At 41.4% G+C, this 9,936-nt stretch overlaps 1 protein-coding gene across 2 annotated transcripts; it reads right to left on the reverse strand.

Annotated features, from left to right (window-relative positions):
* Positions 1-533: 533 nt before the first annotated feature.
* Positions 534-9,380, reverse strand: lhx3 (LIM homeobox 3). Of its 2 annotated transcripts, none has more exons than XM_058064370.1 (6): positions 9,179-9,380; positions 5,758-5,929; positions 4,994-5,196; positions 2,552-2,703; positions 1,680-1,851; positions 534-1,601 (listed from the first exon to the last, which is right to left on the reverse strand). In XM_058064370.1, exons 1-6 carry the CDS (start codon positions 9,246-9,248, stop codon positions 1,183-1,185), a joined length of 1,188 nt encoding a protein of 395 aa, XP_057920353.1. In that variant the 5' UTR covers positions 9,249-9,380; the 3' UTR covers positions 534-1,182. The 2 variants fall into 2 exon arrangements, with proteins under 2 accessions (XP_057920353.1, XP_057920354.1); XM_058064371.1 differs by lacking the exon at positions 9,179-9,380 and adding an exon at positions 6,662-6,929 and having other exon boundaries at positions 4,994-5,233.
* Positions 9,381-9,936: the final 556 nt, after the last annotated feature.

A 9,936-nucleotide genomic window follows, 5' to 3' on the forward strand; every position in this document is an offset into this window, starting at 1 on the left:
GGGGCGGGGCAAATAAATTAAATTAGTGCATTGAAATATATTGCTCATATTTTTGATTGTACTTTTCTTAGTTGAAATCTCGTCTTGTCTCGTTCTCGTACACCAAATCTCTTCTATCGTATCATCTTGCAAACCTTGTGTCTCGGGACACCCCTACTTGCAACTTTCTTTGTCTCCATTGAGGGTTGTTTTGTTATTTAGTTAGCAAAGAACTACAGAGTCAACAGTTGATGATGTCATCAATGGGTGATGGACGGTGATTCCTGCTTCCTGTGTCCATGCTAACAGTCACAGGCTGCTAACACGAATTTTTTGTTATTATTACCACGGCAAGGTGTGTGCCATATTGTACAATAACTGGGAAATACATGCGTACATTGTTACAAAAACTGAAAAATACTCTAAATACACACTGTACTCGCAAAAAGTTGGGGTTTACCGCAGAAATTTGAAGGGGAACCTGTACTGCACTATAACCTTTACAGGTGACTTCTACTTTGCTTCCGGTCCAACCAAAGAAATCTGTTCAGGTGGCAAATTTCTTAATTTATTAAAGTCCTGCATCATTAATCAGGAGTGGTCATCATCATAATAAGCAAGTCATCACCAGAAGGAATAAATAAGACATAAAACATTTTGCACATAAACAAAGATTTACATCACAGCCCTGGACCTCCTCAGGGTTTTTGTTTGGAGTCGAACAAGACACACAAATGCATAGAGTGATGTAAGTGGACCCTAGGACTTCTACATTTTTAGCCTCTACGTCTGAAGAATGGACTCCCCCTTTCCTGGTTCTACAAGGGCCTGGTATAAAAATAAAGTCTCCACAATGATAAACCCTTATATATTTATATATATATTTATATATTGACATTTGGCAACAACCAGACATTTAAAGACTTCTGCACCTGGACACACCGTAGACAACAAAAAAAAAACTGTAGGAGGAGTCGAGGAAGCGGTCTTCACGTCGTCCTGAAAACTGCAATATTTATACGTGGAAAATGAGCTGGCTCGGCCAAGTGCTTTTCATGAAGGTCGTCCTCTATCCATTCTAGTGAAAATCAGCACCCGTCTTTCGTACAACCGCGGTTGACTAGTTTACAGTCCTTAATACCCAACAGAAGACCAAAAAAAAGAGTCTATGATAAAAGCAAGTCCAGTTTCCCCATCAAGGGATCAAAACTGGCCGTGGTCCACTTCGTCCAACCAGGAGGCAGGACTAGCAGGGAAGTCTGGGTATCCTCCGCTGCTTCCAGTGGAGAGGTCCGAGCTGGGGCCATTGGCTGCGCCCATGGAGACCCTCACGCCAGAATTGATTCCCCCGCTTTGAGTCAGGATGGACAGACCCGATTCGGGGTAGACCAAGCTGTTGATGAGAGGCTGGTGGCGGGGCAGCGCCTGGAGGGATCCCGGCGACTGAGGCAGGCCGTAGGGGCTGTTTGAGCGCATGTCGTGGAACTGATCTTGAGAGGGCATGACGGCGTGCTCCAAGGGGAAGGAAGCGTGGTTGTTGGCCCCTTGGCGGCCCCCCATGGCTGGAGAGCTGCTGCCGTAGATGCCATTGGTGTGGCCCAGCTCGGACATGGGTGGTTCATCTGTTTGGACAAAAACAGAAGTTGTTAGCTTCTTGTGAAGAGGAGTTTCCCGTGCCTACATGTGACTTTAGGATTCACCTGTAAAGGACACCTCTGCATCGCTGTCCATGCCCTCCTCTTGAATGCTGTCTTTGTCCGACTTGGAGCTGCCCCGCGACCTCTTCATGTTTCTGAAGTACTGCCCCCATCTTTGGCGCCCGGCGTCCTTTTTCAGCCTCTTTTCTTTGGCTCGCCTGTTTTGGAACCAAACCTGCGAGGGACAATAAGATGATCTTCATCCATTCCGGCCTGTTTTACAGTGTCTAGAGGGCTCTAATAATGTTAAAAACTGTATTTAGAAGGTTGTAAACAGGCTTTCTTTGTGGAAATTTGCTTTTCACTGTTGGGTCGTTTACTGTGTATGTAGAACGTGGGTAAAGTACGGCGTCAACCGGTTCCTGGACTTCCTAAAAGCACCTCTGAGGCTTGATAAAAAATGGTAGAATAAGCAGAAACATTCGAATCTACATGTCAGGCGCAACTTCCAGCATCATTGTTTGCACGGAAAGCAGTTTCCATGAGCCCTTCAGGATTTGAACCCTCTTCGCCTCTTTTGCTTTCACTCAATACTGAGGAGCATTTTAGTGGCTTCTGTCCCCCACGTTTGTCCTTGCAAATAAAACAATATATACGGCCCCCGACGAGGGTGGCGGGGGAGGATCCTCTCGGCCCGGGCGACAACAGGCGAGGGGGGGCCCCCCCCTTCTTACCTCTTAGCACTGTTAACGAGCTCGCACTTAAACCGTGCTGACTTTGATGCGGACTTCATTTTGCTCCATCTTGCCGTAAATCCCCCCCCCCCCCCACGAACAGTGAGTGGTGGGGTTGCCAGCTCAGCCGCCATTGTCCCGCGATAATGAAGTCAGGACACTAATGGATCCGTTTCCCTAATGGAGAATAATAAAGTTTACCTGCACCACCCGCATGTCCAGGCCCGTCTCCGAGGAAAGCTGCTCCCGGACGTGGCGGGCTGGCTTGGGAGAATTATTGTAAGCATTCTTTAGGGTCTCCAGCTGCTTGGCCGTGATGGTTGTCCGGGGCCTTTTCGCGGTTGAGTCGGCTTCTGGGGGGGGCACAGAGGTGAATAAAAACATGATTTCATAACAATACATATAATGACAAGAAAGACAAATAGTCGAGTAGGAATATGTAGAATCTTTTGTACTGCGTAGGCCCACTTGGGCCCAAAGTGACCAAAAAGCACAGGTACGGCTTATTAGCAGCAAAAAGCAATCACAGCACACAGGAAGTGGTGCAAACAAATTTGGCCATGCTGGCTATCTTAGCATCTTAACCCCCGAAATGTCCACAAGTGACCCCTGCTGTCTTAATTGCATCATGTCTGCACATCAAGATCAGCGTCCAAATAGGGTGAAGCCACACCCCTCTAGCCCTCAGTAATGACGCCCTCTCATTAGTTAAGTAAATGTGTATGTTTTTGGGGGGAGCAGTAAATTGAAACAGATGGGAAGATAAAAGCCATCCGATAGGACAGATGTATATTTTAGCATTTCTTAATAGTAAAGCTTCATAACGTGGTATTAGAAGTGGGGTGGTGTGGTTATCGTCACTCAGTCAAATTATGTTTGGAGATGTTTTCATACCATTCTTGCATCTTGACTTATGTACACAATTTGGTGATTTATATTATTATATTATATTATTACATCATAATTATATTATATTATATACCATCAGAATGTTAAGAATATATCTATATATGAACACAGTATAGCAAAATACTTTGACAGTTTGGGATATAAAGATACAATTTAGGACTGTCGATTAAAATATTTAATCACAATTAATTATATTGTGTCCATAGTTAACTCATAATTATTCACAGCTAGAAATACACTATTTTCTTTTGAAGGATCATTTTAAACAACATGAGACTGGTAATATTTGCTTTTGTTGATTACAACATATCAAGCAGTAGAAAATGAATAAAATAATAAATAAAAAAATAGAAAAAAATAAAATAGACCTCAATGTGTGAAAAACAAACACAATATACAACAAGTATATGTTGGTAAGATAAATTATCCATCACTAATATTACATACAAACGTTTGCCAAATCACCCATCAACTAAGTGAAATGAAAAGAGGGTAATTTAATAATTGGGTAATTTATAACCAGAAAATAAGAGTACTGAAGAACTGTCAATAGTTTTCAGAATCAAAACGTAGATTATAGTTCATCACTCGTCTTAGTCGGATCTCTTCAATAACACTGTGGGCCTTTCAACACAGGGCAAGCCAAATGCTAATAAATTGAGAATAATAATAAATAGATGGAGGTGGTAATCTCAAGCAGAATGAAGAGGTGACGGGAAAAACGGAATTAAGCAGGAATTTTTAAGCAGGAGAATTTAGGACACAGGAAAAAAAAGTGGAATAAACCCAAAAAAGTAGTGTGACGATTACAAAACATTATTCGATAGCAATAGCATGGTGTCGCTAATATGATAATACAAAAATTGCTACTATGCTAATGTGAGCATGATAGCGCTAGCATACTAACAGCTAACAAGATGCCATGAAATCTCCTATTCGTGAAAATGCTAAAATCTTACTATGCTATTGTTAAGCAACGTTAGCAAAGCACCTGGTTAGAATTTTATAAGTGACACGATAAATTCCCGTTTTATTGACTACTGCGTGTGCGCTCGCTCACACACAAGCCCCCAAATAGCCGTCCTCGGCTGCGCCTACCGGGAACTATAGTATAGCTTATAACTAAAATCTTAGCTTGCAGTTTAAAGCACAGGACTTTGAAGCTAAACATTTCAAATATCCTTTTATTTCTCCACTTCTGCTCAATATTTCTTCTTGTTTGTGGCTCCACATTCACTGCCACACGGCCTGACGTTGACCGTCTATAGGTCTATTTTGTGTTCATTCATTTTCTACCGCTTGATATGTTTAAAAAAAACAATGTCTAATCAACAAAAGCAAATATTACCAGTCTCATGTTGTTTAAAATGATCCTTCATAAGAAAATAGTGTATTTCTAGCTGTGATTAATTATGAGTTAACTATGGACACAATACAATTAATTGTGATTAAATATTTTAAGTCCAAAAATATTGCTGTTAAAGGAAATTTCCGCATTAACTTTGACAGCCCTAATATAAAATCATAACTCATTCATAATTAGACACAATGTATACAAGGAAAGCACATACTTTATGTAACTCTCCTCAAAATGTACTTAAAGTATCCACATTTTCCTCATTTCCGGTACCGTGTACAACTGATAAATATTGTCTTGGAATTATTATTTGTAGACAAATCGGATCAAGAGTGTTTCAAATTTGGAGCCCATATTTAGATGATAATGACACAGACCTCTCTGTTTGGCGGTCTCGTAGTCGGCCTTGCACACCAGCCGGCTGTCCTCCATCAGGTAGTACTCGTCCCCGGTGGCCAGCTGCCTCTTGCACACGATGCAGGCGAAGCAGTGCAGGTGGTAAACAAAGTCCTGGGCCCTCCTCACCACCTGCGTGGGCGGGATGCCCTGCTGGCACGCAGCACATTTGGTCCCGAACCTCCTTTGGGACATGTGGACATAGTTTTGATCATCAGTATCTGTGTGTAGTTGGAGACACAATGTTGGCAATACCTGCACAAGTACAGAGATACTGACTTTTGATTGACACTCAGTCAGGTATTGACTGGTTGTCTGGACATATGGGAAACTTGCTGTATGTTTCATTTCTTGCAAAATTGCAAAAACAGACTGAGGTTATTTTATGAAATGAAATCACTGCAGCATAATGCAACAAAGGTTAATTTCTAATTCAGTTTTGTGAGAAAACATCATTTTTTTCTAAGCTTCCATTGACTTCCATCCAATGTACTTTATCATCATTTCAGTTATTTTCCATATATAGTCTTAATCTAAACAAATAGTTTTTTCTGCTAACAATGTATCGCTTCTGGCTGGAAATCCTGCTAAATTAATTCTAAAATGGACTCATTGATGCTGACACATTACATATTGTCCCTTTTAATTAGACCGCCAGAGTTCCAATGAATCTGCCTCTTGGTTGAGAGTGGACATCTTGTTCCGGCTATTCCTAATGAGGTGTCCTGTCCTGGTGCATACTCACTTGAAGAAGTCTTCTTTGCAGTAAACGCTGTCCCCCCGGCTGAAGCACTTGTCGGCCAGCTGAGTCTGGCAGTCTGTGCACTTGAGGCACTTGCCGTGCCAGTGACGCTCCAGCACTTTGAGGATGAAGCGGTCCACGATGTGCTGGTTGCAGCCCGCGCACACTGGGATGTCTGGGGGGGCACATGCCAGGAGGGTCAGGTAATAGTCGTCTGTCAGCTCATACGTATGGATTTATTTATTTAAAACAAATATCTGTCAATTTGATGGTGAAGTGGCATTAATTAGTTGGTGGAATATTTTCTTGTTTACTAAAAATACACAAAATATAAATGCATAATGCAACTATGGTTTCTATATTGCTTTTACTAGTAGCCTGGAAATATTATTAAATTTAAATTATTAAATGACATGCAGCTTGCTGATGTCAAATGTTTCATAAAATGTAAAATGTCTGTAAAATTAGAGATCATAAGAGATCATTAAATTATGTGTATGTTCTTGCAATATAAATGTCACACTTTTAATTAGATACAAATAAGCCAAATTGTAAATAGCAAATTGTAAGATTTGTTTTCCTTAAAATCCTAACAATAATAATAATAATAACTCCTATATTATGGCCGAAACAAACGTGATGATGATACATAATCATCCAAAATGGAAGACACAAACATGAACTTAGAATAAACGAGAGCCAGTACAAGACAGATGTCACGTGAGACGTTATCCAAGCGGGTTATGACTTATTCAAAGAAACGCTGCAATCAATCTCATGGCCTTTGTGCCCCGGTGCCCGAAGTCATACAACATGCATGAAGCATTTCTAGAGTTTGGGATGCACGCTGTGGCCAAAACCGGGCTGGGTCGCAGGCGCACCCGGGACCTCCATAGGTATTCCGTACCTGTTTTGGACCTTCCAGTCAGAAACCCCTTTTAAAATAAAATTCCGCATTTTAATCTAGTGGAAAGTAACACTCAAATATATTAAAACGAAGGGGTTAAACGTATATTTCGTTGGGGATGTGTTCAAACATGCCAACTAAACGAAACGTGTGATACAAAATAAAAACGTAGAAGAAGAATTGAGGCGAAGAAAAACCCGGAAGTAAAATAGGCCCCTTAAATCCACAATTTCATTTTCACACCCACTCTATACGCATATACAAAAAAATAAATCAAATATATTTATATATAACAAATATATTTATATATATATATCAACAATTTTTAACGCTACTTTTAGTCAATGTCCATGCGAGTTGTATTTTACTTTGGCATCTTCGTGGCCAAATCAAAACAAGAAACCTTTCCTCATATTTGGATGTGAACACATTTTAGGCCCGTAGCACACACACACACACACACACACACACACACACTCATGAGTGGAAACATGGTTGACCGTGGAAACCTCCCCGGATTACTCAAGAGTGTTCCCTTGGTGACGGCATGAGATCTCGGATAACATCTACACACACGGCCGGAAGTTACTCTGCTTTACCGTATTTATCGTATTTACCTTATTCACCTTATTTATCTTAATTACCGTATTAACTTATTTATCGTATTTACCTTATTTATTTACTTTATTCACCTTATTTACTTTAGTTACCATATTTATCTTATTTACCGTATTCACCACCATCATCTTGTCATCTTGCTACGTGTTATTAGGCCGTACCGGTGTAGGCCTACCTAATGTATTGTCTATGTAGACCAGGTACAAATATATTATTTCCAACCTCCATTAAAAAATAAAGATATATATATATATATTCATACATTTATATAATATATATATATTGTTTATTATGGCTTCCCTTTCAAAAGAAAGTGTCCATGTTGTGTTTTTTTTCTGCAAATATTTTGCAACCTGCTCTTAGTTTTGCAAGGGTTTTTCATATTGCTGATGATGTCCGTTTGAGCGCTAAAAACTAGAGGAAGAAAAGGCAAAAAAAAAACATGAAAGATGCGTGTATAAAAACTAGTGCAATACAAAAGGCCCATAGTCACACTGACGCTGGGGGAGCCGATTGAAAAGAAATGTTCCTTACGTAATGTCCACAAGTGACTTGGTTTGACTTGATAAACTGAATAAATGCCAGCAAAGGGGGTCCAGTCGTCCGAGCTAAGACCTGAGAGTGTTTGTTTAGGGAGGGGGGGCGGTCAATGTTGTCCAATAACTGTTTGGTCGGGCCAGCACCCCAATGAATTTTATTGACGCTGATCTTTGGCGCAAAATGCTGCCTTGGGAAATCACGCAGAGTGTACGCTGATGAATCTAAAATCAATTGCGCCATTTGTGCACATTTGGGAAGTGTATGAAGGAGAGGAAAAGAGCCTCAACGTGTGTGTGTGTGTTTTTTTTTTTTTACTTTGCAGCTTTGTCGCCATTCTTCCATCATTAGTGGATCCTGACTGGTTTTCATGCAGTTCATGAGTAGAAATAGCATATGTTATTTTTTTTTAAATAAATGTTATTTAATTTTAGTAGTGTTAAATTAAATTTATGTTAGCATGTATGCATTGACTTTCTGTGTTTGTGTTTAGAGGAAGCAGTCAACGTTTCAGTTCCGTTAGGATTGTTTTTATTTTCCAGTGGTGCATTCACGTGTCGTTATTGATGATCATTTGGCGCTTTCAATGCAACCTGTCCCCCCTCTCAGGGTGTCTCACCTGTCGCGCAGTGGCAATGTGATACCTGTGGAGCCTCTCCTTTGTGTCCTCGGATCCTAGTATCCTCGGATCCTTGGAGCGGCTGCGGCAGGTGAGCCGAGAGGTTTTTCTTTTTTTTTTCTTCCGCACTTTCGGTGGCCCCTATGCGGTTTGGTTTAGGCCCGCGCCCCGCATCCGTTATCCGGACCCCGTGATGACGGCGGTGTGAAATGACAGAACGCGCACAACATCTGCTCGGGCCATTTGTGCAACAATAGAAGCTCATTACGCATGCATAACGTCTCCTGCACGCACGGATGTTGTTGCTCTTCAAATGTCTCACTCGCAGGTTTACGGTACACACATCTAAGACGCGTCTACATGTAGTGTGTACTTGTAAGTATTGTTACTATTAACGAAGAATGGTAAAAACCCGGTTGCTGACAGTATGCGAGGAATGGCCTTGAACTAAAGTCAGTTGTACCTTTATGCACCCTCACTCCTCGCGATATTACTCATTGCTATTGGAATCCAAATACATGAACGAGAAAATCTTGACAAAGTTATCTTCGATGTCCTTTAAAAAGTTCGAGTGAACGGCCAAAACTATCCAAAATAATAATGATTGACAGGCCTTACTGCACGTGTACAATACCGATAGAAAAAATTCAAATTTCATATTGAACCTAACACCCCCAATCCAAACATAATATGATCATAATAATAATAATAATAAATATGGAACCATTGGATACGGCTCTTACCTTGGCCTGCAGTGTAGCGGGAGAAACTGCCGTTGTTCTGACAACTCGAACCCGGATGTTCGAGCAACATGTCTGCAATGCTGGACGATGGGTGTATCCGCCCCCTCCCCAGAAGGGTTGACTTGGCCTGGCTGGTGAGTTACCCAGAAGAGGGACGAGACATCAACTGGATCAGTTGGTTCCGTGCGGCCAAGATGAGGCTGGGAAGTCTCGCTGGGGGGGCGGGGACGTGCGGTGGCGTCAGCTGATCTGAGTGGGAGACCTCCGCCAGGGTGGGGGTGTAGGGAAGCTCTGTCCACGGTGCTGAATGGGCGTGGACACGAAGCTGGTACTTTAGACTTGCATTCGTTTGCTGCCCCCCCTCCCTCCCTCCGTTTATATAAATATATATATGCTGTGCCTTTTGCAGCCATGCATGGACCCCCCCCCCATCTCCCTTTTGTTGCTTTAAGATGGAAGACCACCTAACATGTCAACAAAGGTGCTTCATAAGAGGCTTTTAATGCATCGTCCCATCTAAATGTCCCGCCATCATGGCGGCTCATGCTGTTGAAGGCTTATTAAAAATGAGAAACCATAATTTCTAACCTCATCCTGCCAATCACCAACCGTTTGTTAAGATAAGGATAATATAGTGATGTAAAATACTTGAGTACAGGAAGTGGAGTCTTACACGTTTTGTAAGTTATGATCATTTTCATAACCTATTCATGGGGCAGGTATTTTGATGTTGAATCAGATATGAAAAAAACACTATT

The sequence above is a fragment of the Doryrhamphus excisus genome, chromosome 2, assembly GCF_030265055.1.
Source record: "Doryrhamphus excisus isolate RoL2022-K1 chromosome 2, RoL_Dexc_1.0, whole genome shotgun sequence".
In the NCBI taxonomy this organism is placed as follows: Eukaryota; Metazoa; Chordata; class Actinopteri; order Syngnathiformes; family Syngnathidae; genus Doryrhamphus; species Doryrhamphus excisus.